This window comes from Lampris incognitus, chromosome 9 (assembly GCF_029633865.1).
Source record: "Lampris incognitus isolate fLamInc1 chromosome 9, fLamInc1.hap2, whole genome shotgun sequence".
NCBI classification, from domain to species: domain Eukaryota; kingdom Metazoa; phylum Chordata; class Actinopteri; order Lampriformes; family Lampridae; genus Lampris; species Lampris incognitus.
Window position 1 is genome coordinate 50,348,273 of NC_079219.1, and position 24,164 is coordinate 50,372,436.

The following is a 24,164-nucleotide window of genomic DNA, read 5'->3' on the forward strand; positions in this document are numbered from 1 at the left end:
TTACTAGCTTCTCTCCTGTCCCTGTCCTCGCCTACTCCCCTCTCCCCACGGTCTCCGGCTCCCATGCCTGCCCCCTCCCTCTCCCTCTCCCCCTGCCGCCTAGAGCAGGTGCGTTTGCGCCGGCGCAGGCCTGGGGGGGTCTTGGCTGTGTCGATGCCAGCCGCCTCACCCGCGGTTACCACAGAAACCTCTGACTGCAGCAGCGTCTCCAGCTTGCACACCTCGCTCTCTGGGGTGGGGGGTCAGACCGAGACAAAGGCAGAAAAATGAGTGAATTCAGTTATCCGAAAACACAGAGCAGATGACAGACACAAATATGTGCTCTGCCCTATGTGATTTAACTGCCAGGCCGAAGCCTCCAGTGCACCTTAACAGAGGCAAACATACCACAGGGCTCACGGTCTCCCATTACATGGAAATCTGCGACTTTTAGAGGGGCAGTCAGTGTGGAAACAGCTAAATATAGCTTATTTTAGTGGTGCAATATTATGTCTGAATATTTTAACTTCGTAGGTGGAGGACAGGGTTGTTTATGTGCATTACTAGAGGGGATACTATGGGAAGGTTAATTATGCTGTTAATAACTGAGTGAGGGTCAGTAATATTATAATTTAAGTGATGTGACTTCAAGCAAGTGTCAGCTAACAATGCATGCACTGCATTCACCCAGAGGGATGAAAGAGTGACATTTTTCTATGGCTTACAAACTACTTACTACCTTTGTGATCAAATGCGGTCCAGAAAGGTCACAAGGCAAAGTGGAATTTGTGAAATATTAAACACTGAGTACACCAGGGCCCATATCGGTTGGGGACTGGACAGGGGCTAGGGTGGACTGGAGGTAAGTAATGTCTTTACAAGTATCAGTAAAACATGGTGTCACATTAGACTGGGGGAAGATTTGGGTGAGAAATTAGTATGTTGACTGGTGGGTGCACTGGTAGGTAGACACAGAGGGTAGACTGTGGGACTCACCCATATGTCTGTAGTATTCCTCGATACCACTCCACGTGTTCTTCTCAATAAGGGCTTTCACCAGACTCCAGGGCTGCTTCCTGTAGCAGATGTCTGAAGACACTCTGCAGAGAGGCAAAACAAACATTCCGAGTTCACAACAGTTGTAATATACACAGTCTCCGCACCAGCACCACTCCTTTTGTTTAAAAGAGGGGTGGACAGTCTGCTCAAACCTACTGACTGGTTTATTCATCATCATAACCGCTCTACTTACTGTTATGTTGCTATTCTTGTTCTTTTATTAGATTGTGGGGGAACAGACAGGGAGACACAGAACACAAAGATAACGTCTGGTTTAGATTGTGGACTGGTGGGGATGGGTGTGTTATGACCAGCTACAGAGATTAGACTGAATCACTCGGTGCAGAGTTCTGATTATGGATTATTGGCCTCAGATGTAATGACATGAAACCGATCAGGTGGGGTTAATGCTGGCAAAAGTAAAAGAATCAACTTTGTTGCCAGTTTGAGATAATGGAATTACAAACCCAACTCGGAAAAAGTTGGCGTGGTATGGAAAATGCAAGTAAAAAAAGACAGCCGAGATTTCCAAGTTCACTTTGACTTGTATTTCATTGCAAACAGTATGAACACAAAGTGTTTCATGTTTTGTATGGTCAACATTTCATTTGTACATAGACATCCATTCCTGCAACACATTCCAAAAAAAGTCGGGACAGGGGCAATTTAGGGCTAGCAATGAGGTAAAATAACTAAATAATGATGTGATATGAAACAGGTGATTGTTATCATGTTTTTTGTGCAAAAGCAGCATCCAGGAAAGGCCTAGTCCTTTAGGAGCAAAGATGGGAATGCCGAGGATCACCAGTTCGCCAACAAATGCGTAGGAAAACTATCGAAATGTTTAAAAACAATGTCCCTCAAAGAAACCAACCCCGCCACTGAGGATGCACAAGCCAGTGCCTTCTTCGTGCCAGTCCCAAGCCTGGATAAATGGGGAGGGATATGTCAGGGAGGGCATCCGGCGTAAAATCTTTGCCAAATCAAATATGCGGATCATAAAGCAGCAGAGGAAGATGCAGAAGACAGGAAGAGATGGGAAACGAATGATCCACTGCGGCGACCCCTAACGCGAGCAGCCAAAAGTAGTAGTCGTAGTAGTAGTAGTAGTTGTTGTAGTAGTAGTAGTAGTAGTGGTGGTAGTCGTAGTAGTAGTAGTAGTTCCTCAAAGAACAATAGGAAGGGATTTGGATATTTCACCCTCTACAGTGCAAACATAATTAAAAGATTCAAGGAATCTGGAGGAATTTCAGTGCGTAAAGGGCAACGGCGCAAGCCTAAGCTGAAAAGCCGTGCTCGCCGAGCCTTCAGATGACACCGCATCAAGAACCATCATTCATCACGATATAACCACACGGGCTCAGGATTACTTTGGCAAACCTTTGTCAAGCACAACAATATGTAGTTACATCCACAAATGCCAGTTAAAACTTTACTGTGCCTAAAGGAAGCCTTATGTTAACCGTGTCCAGAAGCGTTGTGACTTCTCTGGGCTTGGAGGCATCTGGGATAGACTACCACACAGTGAAAATGTGTATTGTGGTCAGACAAATCCGTATTTCAGGTTTTTGGATGAAATGGACGGCGTGTGCTCCGGACTAAAGAAGAAAAGGATCATCCTGACAGTTACCGGCAACTAGTCTCAAAGCCAGAGTCTATCATGGTATGGGGTTGTGTCAGTGCCCTTGGCAAAGGTAACAAACTTCTGTGATGGTACCATTCATGCTGAGAGGAACAGAGATTTTGGAGCAACATATACTCCCTTGCGACCCTGAGAGCAGGACAAGTGGTTTGGATAATGGATGGAATGGATGGATATGCTACCTTCATGACATCTTTTTCAAGGACGCCCATGTATATTTCAACAAGACAATGCAAAACCATATTCTGCACACATTATAAAGGCATGGCTGTGGAAGAAGAGGGTGTGGGTGCTGGACGACTGGCTGGTCTGCAGCCCTGAGCTGTCCCCCCAATACAGAATGTGTGGCGCATTTTGAAACAAGAAATGCGACAATGAAGACCCCGTACTGTAGCACACCTTAAGATGTGTTTGCAGGAAGAATGGGACAAAATTACACATGAAATGCTTCATCACTTGGGTGTCTTCAGCCCCTAAACATCCTTTAAGAGTTGTGAAAAGAAACGGCAGCATTACAAAGTGGTAAATGCTTCACTGTCCGAACTCTTTTTGAAATATGTTGCAAGAATCAAAATTGAAACAAGTGTTTAATTAAAAAAAAAAAAACTCACGAGGTAAAACATTAAATAATGTGCTGTTGTCTTCAATTTAATACAGGTCAAAGATAATTTATAAATCACTGTTTTCGGTTTTAATTTTAATTTAACAAACCATCCTAAACTTTTCTGATTAGGGGTTGTGTTTTCATCATTGGGAAAACTGGGAAAAAGAGATTTGATTTAGTTTATGCCTGCATTATCAACTGATATGTAGAATGAATCTAACACATTCAACAACACAATGTGACTGTGATGGAAAATGTATTAGTAACAGAGTTTCTTATTGGAAATGAATCATCCTCAGTGGAGAGTGACGCTTTCAAAGCATTAACAGTGATCTTTTGTCCCCAGCATCAGCATTTCTATGCTCTTGACCCACCTGGCTTAGTGTGGTTTTGAAACCTAGAGTCATCTTCAAATTGTCGGGGGAAAACCCCACCAGCCTAGGCTACACACTGCCAGATGAAACCCTACCTGAGCCGGCTCTTGTGCTTGTTGATGGAGGTGAGGCAGTATCTGTGGACAGTGTAGAAGTAGTCCTGGTAGGGAATGCCTGATGTGATGACCTCCGAGTCCACCACGTAGCACTCACCTCGTGCACTGCTCTTGTAGAGCGTCTGAAAGCAGAGTGAAAAGTCAACATGAAGCATGTGCAAAGCAAAAACAGAACATCAAAAATGGTTTACTTAATTCCCACCAATTAAATTCACTATCCTCTTAATGTTGCTATAGGATTTACTCTGTCTGTATTGTCACAGATATACTCGGCTTTGTTGATGTGAGCCTAGGTCCCAAGGTGTTTTGTACTGTGTGCTGTATCACCTAGAATATTTCTCCCACAGCGGGATTAGCTATTTATACTGCCTAACAATAGCTAAACTGCTGTGGTACAAGTTTTACTGCACATCAAGGTCACTATAGTATCCTATAAGAATACAAGAGTCCAAAAATTAAAAATAAATAATTAGGACTGCATGATACTGGAAAAAACTCACACTGCAATACTATTTTTTTCTGTGATATATAATCACAGATAAAAATGTGTGTATATAAATAAAAGAGAGCCAATTTCTTTTGTCATTGTACCTTACAATGAATTGTATTCTTACAAGGAAATTTGTCTTCTGCATTTAACCCAGCTGCAGCACCCGGGGACCAACTCCAGTTCTTCTTTCCATTGCCTTGGTCAGCGGTGCAGGCAGGAGTATTAACCCTAACATACATGTCTTTTTGATGGTGGGAGGAAGTCAGAGCACCCGGAGGAAACCCACGCAGACACGGGGAGAACATACAAACTCCACTCAGAAAGTACCTGGGATGGCCAAGAGGTTCGAACCCAGGACTTTCTTGCTGTGAGGCAACGGTGCCTTGATGCAGACCTTGTTAACCCGGGCGACGTCCGAACCGGTATAATTCTATTTGTGTTACTTTCACTCATGTCTGAGGTAGTTGGCTTGTATAGCATTATTAGTCTAAGCCGCAGACTCTTACATGATACTCATCCCAAACCAGGGTTTGAACCCCCAATCTCCAGCGTTCTTACCTAATGAGCTATCCAGCTGCTGGAAGTCCCCAAGTCCAAATGGGAGACACCGCCAAATGTGATTGAGAATGGCAGAGCTAAAATCCTGTGGGATCAAGTTCCAGACGGACAAACAGCTGCTGGCTAACCAACCAGACATTGTGGTGGTTGACAAGGAACACAAGACAGCAGTAGTGATCAACGTAGCAAGCCTGAGTGACGGCAACATCAGGAAGAAAGAGCACGAGAAGCTAGAGAAATACCAAGGGCTGAGGGAAGAACTAGATCCGACGTGAAAGGTGAAATCCATAGTAGTCCCAGTGGTAATAGGAGCTTTAGAGATCCCCAAACTGAGGATCACAGTTGTCCTACCGTGACAACTGAAAACTTCAGTGCACACGTGGCACACAGCAGGAAGAGAAGGATCAACATCAGACAAACGCACATCCTTATACGGGTTGGAAATAAATGCTACAAAATACATACGGTCCAAAAGTCACAATATGTAGCCTGCACGTCACCAAAATAAAAATAAAAATAAATGAGAGAAGAAGAGAAAAAAAACCCCACCTGGTCTTAAAGATAACATACAACTGACGTTGCTTTTCGTCTTTCAACCAGATCTTGCTTTTTGGCGTTTTTCTCCTGTTCATCACTCATTTTCAGTGAGGGTTCCCACTCTTTTCTAGAGATCATTTTCCAGGACATTTTCAGTGATGATCTAGCTGGTATAACAGACAGGGATCGCGCCATACACTAATGCGTTCCTCTCTGGAAGTCTGATTTAAAAGACATGCAGTGTATGGCTATAACTTATCTATGAGATCATCTCTTACATGCTTAGAAATTATGACAAATTGATCATAATGCAAACATACCTGCAGATGTGCAGCACTTCACTTTATTAGTATAATAACCAACTTACATGGTGGTCTGGGCAACTCTCACCTCAGCCTTCTCTTTTCCCCTACTTTCTCTCCCGTCTCTTTCTCTAAAATATAAAAATTGGGCCAAGTACAAAATAAACAGCCAGCAATAGTATCTGGCACCTGCCTTACTAAAATAAAATAAAATAAAACAATAAGAAGAAGAAGAAGATGATCAGTGAGCTGAGCTGTCTTGTGCTCCTGAGCTTTTTCCCTGTTCACTTGTGCTGGACATTTGTAATGCTGTGCTTCCATGACAGCCACTTTCCTTACGTACAGTGGCTGTTTGTGGCTCTTGGTTTGCTGGACAGCTACTTCCTTCCCCTGTGTCTTTTGAAGGTGTCACCCTCATGAAATGTGTTATTCTTCTCTCACTGCTTAATTGTCCAGCAACTTTGACATGGCTTTGCCCTTGTGTAAGACTCTTGACTTTTGTAACTTGTGTAAGACTCTTGAGTGCTGAGATGCCCATATTACCAACATCAAAAGACTTGCTGCAAATCTTGCAATATGTCCTATGCTCATCTCCTGATACTTCCTCTAGCCAGTCCCTGAACTGGGGGTCTTCTCTCCAGTCATTTTTGAACTTGCACTGTCTTGACATTCTGTCACTCACTCCTGTAATTAGAGGACAAGAGGACAATATTTCAGTTTATGGGCATACCTTTTATGTTTTGTCAATACTTTTGCTACTATCTCCTCTTACTGGTATTTTGTTTTCAATTTCTTGCCTTGTTTTAATATTGTTGTTATATTTTTATTTTTTATAGTATTCCATCATTGTATCTTATTTTGTTTCTTTTGGAAAGCCCTTTGTGCTCTATGCTTGGCAAGTGCTATGTAAATAATGTATCATTATCATTATTATTAATTTATAACCTGAATACCTTTATTCTTATGAATTACATTAAACCACTGCTGCCTGAACACCATTAACACAAATAGTAGCCTACAATTTTGCCTACTGACAAATCTAGACTCAACTTTACATACCTAAATGTACGAGTCAAAGTTAGAGGGCGTTTCTGGGATTATTAACTAGCTAGGGATGTGAGCAACGCAGGTTTTTGTTTTCTGTTGTTTTGTTTCATTTACAAATCAATCTGGGGGCAATTTAGACAGCCAGCCAGCAAGGTAGACTAAATGTTCGCCAGGTATACAGTCATGGAATACTCCGGAAATTTTACAAGGTAGATCGCTGCTGCCTTGAGGCCTGTCAAGCCCACAACAGACATCATTTGAACGTCTGGTCAACATTTCAGAAGAAAAGCTCTTATAATAAAAACGATTTCTGATTATTACTTTTACTGTCGACACGGAGAACATGTCGAAAGTCGGTCGTTTCGTCAACATATTTTTTCACATCCCTATTAACTGCCCCTGACTCTTCTTATCAGTTTATCACACCACACTTTAGCCCCATTCAACCTTAACAACACAGCACTGCGTTTGAAGAGATGGCGCTAGCAAAGTAAAACATTACCGTTAGCCAGTATTTAGCCGGTGTTTGACTCACATACAGCTGGGCTCCCATTCGTTGTTTTGACCCTGGCTTCCCATTCATTATCATCCAACTCTCTCAACAATGCCCAACACACGTCTGAAACCACTGCTCCTAGCCAGAGTTGAACACAAAACTTCAACCTCTGCAGGCAAAACAAGCTAGCACGTAGGGATGGTGAAAACTCACAGACTTGAACTTGGTCTGTTGCATCGCTTGCATACAGTAGCTAGGGGCTTGCTGAAATCCTTCGCCTTTCCTGGATAATTCACCTCAAATGCGAAGTAGCTCATATTTCCTGTTTTCTTTGTCAATCAAATTCGGTCACAGAGGCTTGGCAAGCCGTAGGCTACGTGCCGTCTTTAGTTTAATAAGCTACGCTCACAATGTGACAAGAAGACCAAATGGAGCGCATGACGACTCGAGAACTGGGAGCTCAATGTGGGCTTCTGTGCGTGTGAGAGATCGGAGCAGGTGAGAAATATGGGAAATATTCGTTTTGGGGAGCTCTGATAGAACGCCTCGTAGTTAACGCTAAGCTAAAGGAAAATAGAAGAATGTTGAAATAATTTTCCAGGACAACACAAGATTTTCCAGGACGCATGGGAACCCTATCAGGTTGTGGTCGATGACTAGCGGGTCCTGCTTTGGTTGTCTGATAAACTGATCAAGAATGATTGTGATTGGTGGGTCGCTGTGCGTGCATAGCCTGCATGTCATGCACTAACAACAAACTGTGTCCAAGAACTCTTAAATCGGAGCAAATCATGTGATACTAGACAGACTTCTCTTGTAGACTGTCAAGGAAAATGAGAACGTGTGGGTTTTCCTTTTCTATCAAGCAGCAAAAAAGTAGCATGAGTTAATCTGCCTTACTTCACATCGCACGTCCTGCGATGTGACTACTGCACATGCGTACATCGCGACGACGATGCTGAAGAGATACCGTGCAGCCCTACAAACTATTCTATACTCTAAGTAAGGGATAATCCACAAAAAGGTAGTCTTCCGCTGAAAAATGATGACCACCGCGGAGGTAAAGAACCTGCTGATGCAGCAAAGGTCATTATTTTTCAATAGATGGCCACTTCAGAGTAAAGTATGTTGCTTAATATATGCATTTTACCCCACGAAAGAAGTCAATAAATTAAAAGAAAATAATCATCTAAAATTATTTTGACTGAACTATTTTTACGGGACAAGATTAGCCTACAAAGGCTTCATGAAACATGAATTTAGAATGAAACAGGAAGGGTGATGAGGAGGCAGCTCGACACAAAGTCCACTGTTCAGAAATAACCAACCTCAGAACATTTCAATCGACAAATCAGAATCAAGTATCCAACATAGCCGTTCTAATATTAATGTTCTGTAAGGAAATGAAGATATTGAACCATGTCAATAGCAAATGTAATTTCATTCTAGCAACCATTTTGCCAGAATATGCACCAAATCTTTCCACTTGCTGGATATCAGCAACAAATTGCTGAAATATAGTCCTTTACAACAAATTTAACTTCTCCTTTTTAAAATCATACACAACATTTACATGTTCATTTTAGGCATTTGGCTGATTTCTGCAGAGAAATTAATTTAAATAGTGATGACTAGGGCAGAAACAAGGAGGTTGCACCACCAAACCTACATGTATGTCCAAACATCACTTGTATAAAACCTACACTGGAAAACACTGCCCTTTTGTCTAGGCTTAGGAGCCCTTGATCTAATGTCGCTTTATTCACTGGTAGAAGACTTGGCTGTCAAACTGAGCGAAGGCATGCGTCTGACCTGCGTCTCCACCACGGGAGCAGTCTTGGGACCCAGCGGGTTATTGATGGCAATAGTGTAGCTCAACACACGGCTGGTATTCCCACTGCTGCTGTCCTGCCGCCACTCACCCACCGACAAGTCTGTGAGAGAGAGGAGAGAGAGAGAGAGAGAGAGAGAGAGAGAGAGAGAGAGAGAGAGAGAGAGAGAGAGAGAGAGAGAGAGAGAGAGAGAAAGGAAAAAAACAAAGAAAGAAGGCAGAGACAAAGAAAACAGACAAATGGAAAGGGAATAAATGACACAAAGACCAAGAGACAAGGTTCAAGAGAGACAGACAGAGAGCAAAAAGAAAAAGTAAAGCTCAAGATAGAAACCAAAAGGAAAAGTGAAAAAGGGGTGAGACGAGTGCGAGAGAGTGTGAGAGAAAGATAGGGCCACCCCACACTCCTTCATAAAAAAAGAATGAAAGAAATGCCCCAATTAGAGTTCCACAAAAAACCCCAAGCTGGCAGAGGCTCCAATTGGGGAGGCAACCGTCCAAGTGACCTCCCCAGCTTCGCCTCCATCGCTACAAAACGAAAAAGAAGTTGGCAGTTTGTTGTCACTTATGCTTTAGGACAGTGTTTCTCAACCGGGGGTCCGCGGGCCCCTAGTGGTCCGTGGTGTAATTGCAAGGGGTCCGTGAAAATAAAATATCTTTAAAAAAAAGATCCTATGACATTTATAGAAATAGGATTATTTTACTCAAATGTGACTGAGACCTTTATCTACCTAAACTATAAAGGGTAACAGGACTTTTTTCTCTAATTACATCTGTTTCACAAGTGTAATTTATTGTATTTTAATAAGAGATCTCGCTCCCGTTTGCATTGTTAAAAGTTACTGCATAAAAATTCTGTTGTTACATATATCTGAAAGTTACTGAATACATATTCTGTTTTGTTACATATATCTGAAAGTTACTGGATAAGAATTCTGTTCTGTTATATCTAAGTTACAACTGAAAGCTCTTATTTTTGCCCCAAAGAGTGAATAAATGCTATAATGCAATTTAAAATGCAGTTTCTACTGTTTCTATCAAATTGCAACCCCCCTCCCCCAAGATCAGGTGGAGGGGCCCTCAGGGTGGATCAAAAATACGCAGGGGGTCCAGGACCCCAAAAAGGTTGAGAACCACTGCTTTAGGACACATTACTCTGAAAGTCTGCGAAAAAGGAATTGAGGCATTCCGGAGGGAAGTTAACACGCTGTAAACAGAGTAGCGGGCTCATTAAAGGCCCAGTACGGTGACCTACAGACGGGAGGGGGGTGGGCGCACACACAGCGCCTGACATACTGATAATCACTGCTTCTTCCTTTATTAGCGGGACTGGCTGCCGTGACAGCACGCCTGAGAGCAGCAAAGTGTGAAACATGGAACTAAAAAGGAGCTGACATGATTGGTGGGTTCAGGAGGGAAAAAAGTCAGAGAATCTGGCCATCTCTCTCATCACTGCTTGCACAACACAGAAATAAACATGAAACCTAATGTCTGCTGTACATTGGACAAAATACAACACAATAAGATCGTAGAGGAATCAAACTAGCAGCTGATATGACATGCTTTTCCTCCAATTCATTCAAAAGTAAGTGACAAGAAATTCAAGGAACTTATAACAGAGTGCCACTGATGTGCAAAGGCGAGGGTATGTGACAATCTGTCTGTGTGTGTGTGTGCGTGCGTGTGTGTATAATACATTTGTGTGTGTTAAGTACCAGTGAAGTGGCGCTGGGAGAAGAGGTGCTGGATGAATTGTGTGTCAGCAGAGAAGAGCAGGTCGTACAGCTTGTCCACGCTCATGCGCAACGCCTTGTTGATATGCAGCCGCCCACTCAAGTCAGCACAGAACGACTCCACCTCGCCTAACAGACCGCCACGAAATCAAGGCGGGGGGGGGGGGGGGGGAGAGAGAGAGAGAAAAAAGATCGGTTATCACTGAAAAACCGATACCGTGTGAAGGGATGTTGACACACTGAAAAACTGATATCGTGTGAAAGGATGCTGACATTGTGAGTTTTGAGGGTAACTTCTTTGTAACTGTGTGATTACTGAGAATGTAATCATTCAGGAAGTTCCACCATACTGCTCACAGGTGATCTTCTGGGGTATACAGATCACTTGTTTAACAGATAAAATTGGGAACAACAGCTCTATTCATCATGTTTGTCGTCTTACCTGATAGCTGCAGTTAAACATGTGACAGGACAAAATTACAACGACTATCAGAATTTAACAATGTTCAAACTTCAGTCAACCTTGAGCTCACACATCCAAAGGAGCGAGTCTCAACAAAACTGTCCTGAGCCACCTGTGTGTCATACACTGAGTACCACATCCTCAATAGATACCATGTTTCCGCAGTAGTGCTTTCTGGGTAATTTTAATTTCCATACCTGCCCCACAGTAGTGGTCTAGGTCACAGTGAAATGACAGATACTGAAGGTCAGCGCAGGTCACAGAGGAAATGATGGATACTTTGCAATCACATAATCATTCAATTTCATACTATATTATCTCATCTCATCTCATCTCATCTTCACCCACTTCTCCGTGGTCGGGTCGCGGTGGCAGCAAGCTAAGTAGGACACTCCAGATGTCCCTCTCCCCAGCAATGCCCTCCAGCTCCTCCTGGGGGATCCCAAGGCATTCTCAGGCCAGATTGGACATGTAGTCCCTCCAGTGAGTTCTGGGTCTACCCCAGGGTCTCCTCCCAGTTGGCCGTGCCCGGTAAACCTCCAAAGGAAGGCGCCCAGGGGGCATCCTGATCAGATGCCCAAACCATCTCAACTGGCTCCTTTTGATGCGAAGGAGCAGCGGCTCTACTCCAAGCTCCCTCTGGATGTCCGAGCTCTTCACCATATCTCTAAGGCTGAGCCCAGACACCCTACAGAGGAAACTCATTTCAGCCGCTTGTATTCGTGATCTCACGCTTTCGGTCACTACCCAAAGCTCATGACCATAGGTGAGGGTTGGAATGAAGATTGGCTGGTAAATTGAGAGCTTTGCCTTCCGGCTCAACTTATACAATATTAATATTAATCACTTTTAAAAAGACAAAAGAAGGGGGAAATCCAAGGGATTTCACAGCAATGCTTGACGCTGGAAGCAGGACGGGTGGAGGATCGTACAGAAACGTGTCCTCCACAGGAGTCTTGCTTGGTCAGATCAGGATGGGACGTATACGGGGATTAGCCAAGATAAATGCTTTTATGTCAGGGTTTAGTGGTTAATTTGCTCTCAGATTACTCAGCTCTGAGGAAATTAAACTCAAAATGGAAATATCCTGAAAATCTTGCTGTGCGGTATTTTGTACAGACTCTTTATCTTCCTTTTGTTAATTAGATACTAGACATTAGACACTTTCTTAGGTCCTGTGCACAGAAATGAAGTTTGATAACCAGGAGTAAAGAGTATCTTACTTGCCCACAGTGCCATGGCTAGTGTCATGGAGAAAACTGTTAAGTATTTTAATGTTACAATTCACTGCAGTTTTGAGTGAGAAAACTAACAGACAGTGGTACTGATCCCACCAACACTTCATATTCTTGCACAGTTTCTGTTTTTGAGGAAACATCTAGTCACCCTATTTAGTAATCTGATGAACTTTAGTTAAATGACACTCACTCTCTTCCTGTGTGTCTGAGGAGTTGCTGGGGTCTGTTGGTAATTCATCATCATTTGTGATGTCCAGCGAGGACAAGTTTCCCAGACTGGTGGCCGGAGGAGGCAGCATATGACTGGTTGGCTCTGATAGGCTGTCCCCACCCTCTTCAAAATTCTTAAACAGCAAGAGGGAACAAAGATGCACAAAAGAATGGTTACTTAGGTTGTTAAGGACATCCCGCTCACCACCATGTGACTTATGGGGTGAGGGCCTGAGACAAACTGATCGCCTGTTGACTTGCCCCGAGAAGACGTGCTACTGCAGCCATGCCAGCTGACATGAAATCAATTTCCAGTCAACAGACAACTTCTTTCATTCAATATGGAATGGCTTGCAGTAGATTTGCCCATATCCAACTTAAAGGTTAGGATGATTTATTTTGAAGTCAGGAATGTTGTTGAGCATACGTCGACAAAAACATCACTGATCGCTTCAGTGTTGAGAAACTTACAACCATGCTGAATCTCCTCTCTGGGCTCCAATGAGTTTAAACCTTCAAAGGACATAACATACCTCCTTTTTGAGGGCAAAATAATCACAGCACAGTCAAAACAAATCTTCATCCATTATATTTCTATTTAGAACACTTTGCAACTGGGAAGAGGACAGTAAACTTCAAATAGGTAGGCCAGATTTCATTATTCATTAATTATTCATTAAGTGGCATTTCTCTCTCAGCTCTCTCTTGATGTGTGTGCACGCACATGCGTGGTAAGGTTTCTGTGCATACCCTAAGATTAAATCCTGTAGGTGCCCCTGAAGGCTTAAACAACTGACCAACGACCATTGGATTGACCATTGGATTGTGTTGGAGCCCAGAAAGAAGATCCAGCAAAGTGTTACATTTCTCAACACTTAAGAGATCAGTAAAGTTTTTGTCCATGCGATATCAAATGATGCACACACAAAAAAGGCAAACTAACCCTTCAAGACTACACAACAAAAACTATACAAGCTGTTAGAGCAAAAATAGCTTGACATAGAGGCAGCTAGAAGAACTAAATATATCTTACTTTATATGACGTGTTTGTGTGTGTGAGTTTTGCAGTTTTATATATGTTTGTGTAGACAGACAGGCAATGGAACACTCACAAAGGAGACAGCAGCAGAAATTGGAGCAGAGGCATTGATTTGTGTGTTGAAGGGCAATGAACTTTGGGAGCTGGGAAGGCTAGGTTCCAGAGGGTCGGAGCTGGATCTGCGGCCTGACAAGGAAGGGACCTCTATGGGAGGACAGGAGATAGAGGACAGAGGAGAAGAGCCCCCGAGGCTGGTGGCTGAGGGATGGCTAGCCGGGCTGCAGGGCACTTGGGCGGGAGGGGAGCTGCCCACAGAGGGAATGGATGCCGAGCTCAGATCCAACAGATCTGTGACTGAGACCGACTCATCTCCTGGCCTGAGAGGGAGAAAGATTGCAAGGGAGGAAGAATTAGAGAGAGATTGTTATGAAAGAATTTACAGCATATTTAATTGTTTAGACAGGTAGCATTTAATTTAACTGCCAACAGTATTTAAAGAGGTATATATTCTATCCAGACTAAAAACAACAGTAATCTAATGCAAGTCTGCCATTTGGCATGCTTTACTCTCTCTCTCCATCTTACACACACACACAGACACAATCCATAAAGACTGATTTAACCTTATAAACAACAATCTGGCATATATTACACACAGCAAAATGAAGACATATGTCATGGGTGTTCAGTAAGTCTGCTTGCAGGTATACAGTCACATCAACACTTACACAAATGTCATGTCCTTTGACATATCTACTTCAATATGGACATCTTTACTCTGATGCATGACTAGTGTGTCAAACTCACTACACAAACATTAAAGGTGAATTTTACACTCATGACATGTACTTTTATCCAATATATATTCACATACTTAAACACACACACACACACACACACACACACACACACACACACACACACACACACACACACACAGACATTCCATATATTAAGGAGACAGCTGTGGTCTATGGTACAACTATTACACTTGGGCGGTATCCATATTTTCACACCGTCATACCGACCTTACACTACACCACAGTATGGGGTATACCGTATTAATAATAAGGTATATAAATAAGGTCATAAAAAGCGTTTGCGTTCTGTGAACACGTGTTACTGCACGGTGGCAGCACTGCGCTAAAACACTTACTTTACCTTACCAACCAAAAGTTAATTTATTGTGGATATAATAACAAAGAAAAACAGTCAAAGTCAAGATGACCTTAAGAAGTGGGTGTCAAACACGGAAACTTTCGTTCTGGAGCTTTTATTATTCAACACAGTGGCAACGGTCAAAATAAAGTGTGTACCCCTAAACATCGTAGCAATGGCAACAGTAAATTACAAATGAAAAGCCGAATTCTAACATATATCACAATAGGTCTAATTGTTTTTCATAAATATTTATATTTTAACATTGAAACATTCTTTTTTTAAAAACAAAAATATTGCGTGTGTAGGCCTGAACAGAACAGTCAAAACGTAAGCACAAAATTAGAAAAATGTAACGCAACACTCACATACAGTGCATTCTAGCTGCTTTTTGCTAGAATGTCCAGCATGTCCACCTTGTGGGGTTTAAGCAGTGAGCGCCGGGGAGTGACGACACTGCCTGCCGTACTAAATACGTGCTCCGATGGTGTGCTTGTGGCACAAATGCAGAGATAATTCAGTGCCACTCTGGCCATCAGGGGGTAACTTGAGGTATTGGCTCTCCACCAAATTAACCGCTCCTCCTCTCCGTCGACCACTGGCCCCTGTAGATAAGCAGAGAGCTCTGCCGCGGCTCGCTCCTCAATGGAAGCGGCGGATGTTGTTGAAGCCCTTTTCCCCTCCAGAAGACTTTCCAAACTTATGTTCTTTTTTGGTTGTGGCTCCAGTTCCTCCTCCTCTTCCTCCCTGATGGTCACCGCCAGACTAGGTGCCTGTCGGCCAAGGTTGATCATTTGTTTTTCAACTTTCCCTTTTGTCTCAGCCAAAGCTTCATCGTGATCTCCGCGGTAGCAAGGATCTAGAAGAGTGGCAATGTACATCGATTCTTTGAGGTCATTTTCATATTTGGCCTTCAACTTGGTCAGAATTCCGGTTTTCAGTGCAGCTGTCAGTTCGGTGTCTTCCTGTGACTCCACCAATACATCGTTTTCGAGGTGTTGAAGCATCGGCAGAAGCGAGGACAGTCAGGACACTGTAACATATTCTCCACCTGATAGATAATCAGTGAAGGCACTGACAGGCTGGAGGGCACTGTTGATGGACTCGAGCACATGTACGTCTTGCCAGGTAAGTGACGGCTGAGCCCGTCGATCATCCGCAAGGACCTGTCGTATGGCCTGTGCTTGCTCCAAGATGTGCCCGATCATCTTCTGCTTTGAACCCCAGTGGGTGGCGCAATCCTGAATAAGAATACGTGAAATCAATATTCAATATATGCTCTAATATTCTACACATCTAAATCACACAATCAAAGTGGAGAAAATAATAATAAAAAATATATAGGCTACAGAGTGATCCAACTTAAATCTAACCATTTATTATTTGCGACAGCCTGACTCCATCTGAGGAAATAGGCTACTCAGTCATGCTGTGCATGCTCTAAATGAGCCATTCCTGAAGCTATATTAGTGACATGTTTGTTAATCTGTTATTAATGACTGATAGATCAACACCATGGAGCTGTCTTTTCAGCGCCAGAGCTGTCTCAACAACGGCACTAAAATGCTCATTCATGAACGTAGGCAACTATATATCAACCAAGATATTTACCGTGACAAGGGCATGCTCCGGGAGACCAATTTCGGCTTGAGCTTTCCTGAGGTCCCGTTTCTTCTGCCAGCTATGAGCGAAACTGCCGATAACTGCATGGCAGACTCCCAGTGCTCGATCCGTTCGCTGTCGTTCGTCCCGGAGGCTATTGGACACGGCGATGTTCAAATTATGACCGAAACAATTTAGTCATGGCCATTTCAGATTACTGGTGATGGCAGTGTGGATATTCGCAGCATAATCTGTTGTAATGCATGAGAGCATTTGGGTGTCAAGTTGCCAGTCTTCCAAAGCATCATGGAGCGCATCGGCGGTGTGGTTCTCCAGCAGGAAAGCTGTCTGAAGACACTGCGACTCCATCTTCCAGTCAGGGGGTAATTATGTGTACAGTCAATGACATAAATGAGGTCATGTTGATACTTGACCATGAGTCAGTTGTTAGCACATAGTATACCGCCCCCTGGATCAACGTTTTCACTTCTATTCGTACATGACTACATCTCTGGGATGACTGTCCGTGAAAAATATTTCCTGCCTGGAAGTTCGTACTGCTTATCCAGTGTATTGACCAGGTTAATGAACAACTTCTTTTCCACTGTGTGGAACGACACCATTTCTTTTGCCAAGTAGCATGTCACTGCATCCATGCAATCTCTCCATCGTGCACTGTTTTTTTTAATATTTTGTGGACCTTCAAAAAGCACCCACAATCGTTTGTTGCATTGTCACAGCAGGAATAGATGAAGATGGTGTGGGTGGCGCAGGCCTACTCCTACTCAACTCCGCTGATTTGGCTGGGTGGTGATTGCGTAAGTGAGATGGGAGATTTGAGGTGTTCCCCTCCTTTGCGGTGACTTATTTCTGACGAAGTCAATATGTAGCTATGTCGACATATTTTGGCTCCCCCCTTGTCATCTGGCTCAAAACCAAAATACTACCATACAGGAGCCTTCACATTTTTTTAGCAACCAAATTGCTACAGCTCTCCATCTTGTTGCTTCAATTCTGTCTCTCAAAAGTTGTGAACAACACCTCACGTGAGGCACAGCGCGGGAATCTAAGTGCGCGTATGCGAGAGTCATTCTGTTTCCCGACTAGATTTGTCAGTTACCCTCGACTTTTTTTCCCCTCCCAAAAAAAAAAGCAGTTCATAGTCTTACGAATTTATCATAGTTCATCCGTTGATTTTCTACCAATTGAACATTTGAAACCAGATAAACCAGTATTATGTGAATAAATGGCAGACTTTGCTAAATTAATGAAGCATTTGGTAGGGGGCGGGAACACCGGTAGGCTACTCTATTACACGTTTCGCTGATCCAACTATCGCAGAGATGCGCAAGTGGAATGAGCATGCTCGCTTAAATGAAAAATTGGGCGTGGCGGTATGGGAAAATCATACTGCCGTGTCAATTTAATACCCCGGTATACGGTATTTTCGGTATACCGCCCAAGCCTAACAAATATCTGGTGTGATTTCGTATCCCATCAAAAGTCACAAGTATAACATGGACAACATTTGGCTATTTGTATGGGTGCGTGTACCCACTTACAGTAGGCCGTTCACGTGCTCGGCATTGGGTGAGACGTAGTCATCGTCTTCACTAGTGAGGCCCAGCTCAGTGCCGTAACACTGGTGGACGATGTTCCATAGCTCCCTGGGGGAAAGAGGCTCCGGGACAAGCACGAAACATTTGTTTACTACTGAATTCACAAAAATGTTCAAAAATGCAAAGTTCTTATAACATCTGTGTCAGCATGCGCACATGAATGTTACCAATGATACTTTACTTGGGATTTATTCACTTGACGAATCAGCAAATCACCCCCCCCGCCTCTTCATATGGTTTGCTACTCTGAAATGTACGCTATTGTCCCTGTCACGAGGCAACAGGATCAGGAGCAAGGGGGAAGGAGAGGAGGTGGTACCTTGTCCATCAGCGCATTCTGCCACAAACGGAAAATCATCATGTAGCTGCGATCCCTCGCTCCAAAAGACGTGAAAAAGTGCTGAGATGGCAAATACCGTCAGGAGGAAGGAAGGAAGGAAGGGAGATGGCAGACAAGAAGAAAGGAAAAGAAAATGTGTCAGTTAATTTGACAGATGCTTGTCCTCTCTCTTTGTCGCAGTATCCAAGATCAAGAGGACTCAGCTCATTTCATAATGTTTCGCAAGCAAAACAGACCCAACTTCCAAAGTTACACACTCACAACACAGCTTAACAGATTAAAAAAAAAAAGATTCCCAAAGGCATCAACAGTCTTCATCTGCCCTGTAAATATCCCAACAAAGATATAATTTTCTATGAAATCACCCCCTTTTCGCTGTGATGTCAGATAAACTTTCAACTTAGAAAATATGATACGACACCCTCCCAATACACAACATGGAGGGGCAGAGAGCTGATTCGCCGCCAGTAACTGACCTTGTCATGGTCAGTGCTGATCTGGATGGCATTGGGGATGAGCTTGGCAGTCTTCTCCTTGGTCAGCGAAGTAACGTCTTTCAGTAGGATGGTGATCTGGAACAGATTCAACGAGTGCAGGCTTGTGTGCGTCCTTATCTCAACAGTAGAAAGTGCTCAGGCATATCTAAACTGCCCAGCAATTGAGTGCACCAAGACAAATACATATACTATGGCTGATGGCGAGATGTCTATCGGGCCTGATTACACGCACACGGGCTTGAGTGTGGTTTGAGTGTGCGTGTGTGTTTGTGTGCACAACTCACAGTGGTCTCCCAGCGGAAAATGTTGCTGTAGAAGCAGAGCCAGTTCTCTGACAGGTAGAGACGGCCTTGGAGCAAGATATCTTTCTGCAGCGCACATGAGTAGTCTGGGGGAAGCAACACAGGGTAGCTGAGACAGCGACGCACATAAAGCCCCGCGCTGTATGTGCGTGAAACAAACCTTAAAACTTCATCAAAGACGGATGGCTGGTCTAACTAAAGTAAACGTTATGATTCAAACATTTATAAAGCTGCTAATTCCACTGTAAACAAAGAAATGCGATTAGATCAAACTTCCTACGAACTTCCACGATCAGGCCGGACCACAAGTCTCACAGGATTGAGACTGAGAGCAAACTAAATCCTTTTTTTAGGATTTCATGTGTACTTGTGAAAACATTGGTTAAGAAAAATGGTTAATGATAGAATAACAAGTAAGAAGTATTGATGATTAACTTGGGACGCGTATTTCCCTTCTTTGGAAATGAGCTGATAATGATCGCGGTAGACATCCAGCAATGGAGCTTAGCCAAGATGTACACCCGTCAATGTACATTAACACTGCACGAGGATATAAAAAAGGCATGAGCCACGAGTTTGTCTGACTCCATGTAAGTAGGACACGTAGTAAAAATTCTGGGAAATGAACTTTCCCATCACAAGACCACTTCCCTAAACTTCAGGCTACTGATGCACCAGTTCCTTAAAAATCTAAACATTGGAAAACACTTTTCCTTCCAAAAAGGTCATGTAACAATTCTTAGAATTAAATAACTCAAAAGAACTGCTGTGTTGTTAACCAATGAGCAGCATTTTCACCTCACGTGTTTGCTGAAGAACAAAAGTGCAATGATCACAGCCGTGTCACCCACCGACAATGAGGCGTTCTGTATCAGGCAGCTTCTTGAAGAGTTTACGAAAGTCCTCGTTCCGCTGTTTGTATGTAGGACTGAGAACCTGAAAGGGGATAGGAAAAGTGAGGAAGACCCTTAATGCAAGCTGCTGAGTTGCCCGGGGCAAAGCCTTTAGCCTTTTATGCTAGGCTGGGAAATTTGGTTAGCCTAAATGAATGAAAGGAAGGAGAATTCAATGGGGCTTAACTTTGAAACTAAAAAGGAAAATCCTGTGCAAAGGCTGATTTTCAGTCTTGGTTAAGGGGGGAAAAAAACAGCAGGGTGGTTAGAAAAAAGAGCCCAGCTTTTCAGCACCAATTGTTCCCATGTCATTGTCAAGTGGTTTCACACTCTTGTGTAGGAATGGTCTACCATCAGCAAAATAAAGAGCCCTGGAGTGGAAACGCCTGATGAAGAGTTCTTAAATGTATACTTACACTGTACCAGCTCTGCATTTTCTGCAAGAAAAAGAACAGCATTTTCAGTGATGAACAGTCCCCAATGCTTTCTAGCACAAAACATGGCTTTGAACAACTAAGTAATTCACTCATAATTGTTACTTCTGAAACAAACACTTTCTTCAGGTATGGGAACTCAACAAAAACTTGGTTTTGTATAGCGCCTTTCAAGGAACCCAAGGATGCTTTACACTAGATAGGAACACCAAAAGGAGAAGAAAAAAAAAAGATTACAACAAAGATCAAAAGACTACAGACCACAGGCCTTAGTAAAAAGGTAGGTTTTCAATAGTCTTTTAAAATTGTCCGAAGAGGCAGCGTTGTGGATCTCTGCTGGAACAGTTACAGCAGTTAGCATATAGGCTACTGCTGGGGACTGCCAATTTGAATATATTCACACGTGACCCTGACAGACCACTCAACAGGCTAGGCCCATTTTGTTTGACTTGGGTCCTGTTCTGAGCGGGCATTTAAATATGTTCTGAGTGATCTGATCATGAGTGGACAGGTCTAAATATGGGTCTGAATGCATGCAATGTGTCTTCAAGACGTCTTGAGATCTGATCACTCAGGATGAATCCAGAGGTGGCCCAGGAAGCAGACAGACAGACTGACAGACAGATATTTTATTGATCCCGAGGGAAATTAAAGCATCATTACAGCTCGCATAATCCAAAGGCACACAATATCACAAATACACACAAAAGCAAGAATATAAAGCAAAAACTAGAGGAGTGCACTCAGTACAGTGCAGATTTCCACTGGGCATACGTATCTCCACTTCTCTGTCCACGCACAGAAAACCAGTGTTTTTCCTGCCATTATAAAAATGTTGCACAGCGCCCAAGTTGACTGAACGGAAAATATGGGGGGGGGGATTTTATATGTAGCAGTCAAGCTAAAAAAAAAATCTACCTAATAAATCAAGCAAAGATAAAAAAAATCTGCCTAATCAAAACATTTTGCCTGTCAGTCTGTGGATGCAGCTTCCTTGGCAGACCCTCGCACGAAAGCGACCAAGTCTAATATGAAATGACAGAGATGAGGCTGTCAAAATTTCAAAGCCCTTATTAAAAAAGACATCAAATGTGTTTAACGGTCATGATATAAAATGAACTAGAAGAACCCCGCTACAATGTAGCGGTTTGGTTATCCACCCGTCTAAATCTCCCTCCTCTTCATCCTGCCAGCTAACCGCCTTCCCCCTGCCCCTAACCCCCCCCCCCACTCCAACTCCCTCCCCCCAAATGCTCAGAATCATCTGAAATGCCGAGAAAAGTGGTTTTTAGCCATTTTTAGAAAATGCATATTTTGCATAATTATGCATAATTATTATAATTATTTTTATTTTCTGCTATTTTTCTGGTCCTCTCTGGAACAATACCTACCACCTCCAAAAAAAATTAGGATCATAAGTGCATTTTTGCAAAAATGCATATATTTTGCATAATGCCAAAACATTTCTAAGTCCCAGAAAAAAAATGTTATATAGGTGAAAAAATCAAAGATGCTCAGAATCATCTGAAATGCCGAGAAAAGTGTTTTTTTAGTCATTTTTAGAAAAATTCTTATTTTGCATATTTATGCATAATTATGCATAATTTTAATTTTCTGGGATTTTTCCCTTACTCTCTGAGACAATACCTACCACCTCCAAAAAGAATTAGGATCATAAAGTGCTTTAGTTTTCGGTCCCGCTATCTACACTAATTAACACACACACTAAAACCCCACACACACATTAAGAAAATATATGAGTAGATTAAAATGGGCCTGAATTTGCCATGAAGGGGGTTAGGAACATGGAAATTTCTTGTTGAAGCATTGTTTATGCCTCCAGAACATTCTAAAATGACCAAATTAATTCCGCATATTTTTTGCATATTCCACATATTTTATGCATATTCCGCATATTATGCATTTTTAATTATCTGATATTTTTATAGGTGCCCCTGATCATCCCCAATAACCTCCAAAAAGAATCAAGGCCCCAAGTGCTTTAGTTTGGCCGTTAATAGACTCTCACACAGACACACACCACACACCACACACACATTGTGAAAATACAGGAGTAGATGAAGGCAAATGACTGCTCTGCTAAGTGACTTTCATTCATTCTAAAGCAAGATAACAATGTCAAGATAACACATCTCAGCCATGGGAAGTGTTTCATTATAGCTACTGAAATGCTTTCCAGCTGTGACTGTGATTAATCCTACTCATGAAATTGTATTTTTATAGCGGAGTTTTAACATTGGAAACTATGGCAATTCTGCGTGACGGCGAGGTGAATAAAGCGAATTATTTTTGGTTCATCCGGTGTTCTCCTCCAGTTCGCCTGTGCTGAGATCAGCAGTGAATGATTTGCTGGCTTGCAAAATACGATTGACTTCTTGTTTACTTTCAAGACTCATACCCAAATACATAATGTGTTGGTTTTGACGCGGTCGCTGCCCACTCTGACACAACCGTAGATGTGAGTTGCACATGCGCACGGTTGATTCAGAGCAGGCAACGATGGAAAGCAGTGTTGGTTGAGTCAGCTAGAGAGTGAATGAAGACAGGGAGTGGCGATAGTGAGAACAAACGTTTTCCGAAGGTTTTTAATCACCACAATCACATGTAGTCCCTCCAGTGAGTTTTGGGTCTACCCCGGGGTCTCCTCCTAGTTGGACGTGCCCAGAAAACCTCCAAAGGAAGGCACCCAGGGGGCATCCTAGTCAGATGCCCGAACCACCTCGACTGGCTCCTTTCGATGTGAAGGAGCAGCGGCTCGACTCCAAGCTCCCTCCGGATGTCCAAGCTCCTCACCCTATCTCTAAGGCTGAGCCCAGACACCCTACGGAGGAAACTCATTTCAGCCACTTGTATCTTCGATCTCACCTTTTCGGTCACTGCCCAAAGCTCATGACCATAGGTGAGGGTTAGAACGAAGATTGACTGGTAAATTGAGAGCTTTGCCTTCTGGCCTCTTCACCACACAGTCAGGTACAACATCGGCATTACTACTGATATTGCACCAATCCGCCTGTCAATCTCCCACTCCATCCTACCCTCACTCGTGAACAAGACCCCGAGATACTTGAACTCCTTCACTTGAGGCAACAACTCATCCCAACCCGGACGGGGCAATCCACCATTTTCTGGTAGAGAACCATGACCTCAGACTTGAAGGTGCTGACTCTCATCCCGGCCATTTCACACTCAGCTGAAAACCACCCCAGTGCACGCTGGAGGTCGCATTTTGATGAAGCCAACAAAACCACATCATCTGCGAAGAGCAGAGATGCAATTCTGAGGTTTCCAAAACAGACACACTCCTCACCTTGGCTGTGCCTTTAGATCCTGTCAATGAAAATCACAAACAGAATCGGAGACAACGGACAACCTTGGCGGAGTCCGACACCCACCAAAAACAAGTTTGACTTTGTGCCGAGAATGTGGACACAACTCTCACTTTGGTTACTGTCACTGGTGTACTAAATTGGATGCTTCCATTTACAGGTGTTCTCAAAATATTAACATATGGCTACATTACCATAGACCATCTATATAGAATATAACTTAACACATAATATTTAGAATGATCTATTTACTG

The 24,164-nt window shown here is 43.0% G+C and overlaps 1 protein-coding gene across 1 annotated transcript in view; it reads right to left on the reverse strand.

Annotated features, from left to right (window-relative positions):
• gramd1a (GRAM domain containing 1A) overlaps positions 1-24,164 on the reverse strand; it is a 58,065-nt gene that overhangs the window by 11,807 nt on the left and 22,094 nt on the right. The window contains exons 3-15 of the mRNA XM_056285661.1: positions 20,546-20,566; positions 20,088-20,172; positions 19,219-19,322; positions 18,914-19,009; positions 18,417-18,497; positions 18,041-18,159; positions 13,792-14,095; positions 12,660-12,813; positions 10,751-10,897; positions 9,017-9,138; positions 3,754-3,896; positions 976-1,079; positions 5-229 (exon numbers count right to left, since the gene is read on the reverse strand). Of these exons, the coding sequence (XP_056141636.1) occupies positions 5-229; positions 976-1,079; positions 3,754-3,896; positions 9,017-9,138; positions 10,751-10,897; positions 12,660-12,813; positions 13,792-14,095; positions 18,041-18,159; positions 18,417-18,497; positions 18,914-19,009; positions 19,219-19,322; positions 20,088-20,172; positions 20,546-20,566 (1,705 nt within the window). The remainder of the gene's footprint in view (positions 1-4; positions 230-975; positions 1,080-3,753; positions 3,897-9,016; positions 9,139-10,750; positions 10,898-12,659; positions 12,814-13,791; positions 14,096-18,040; positions 18,160-18,416; positions 18,498-18,913; positions 19,010-19,218; positions 19,323-20,087; positions 20,173-20,545; positions 20,567-24,164) is intronic.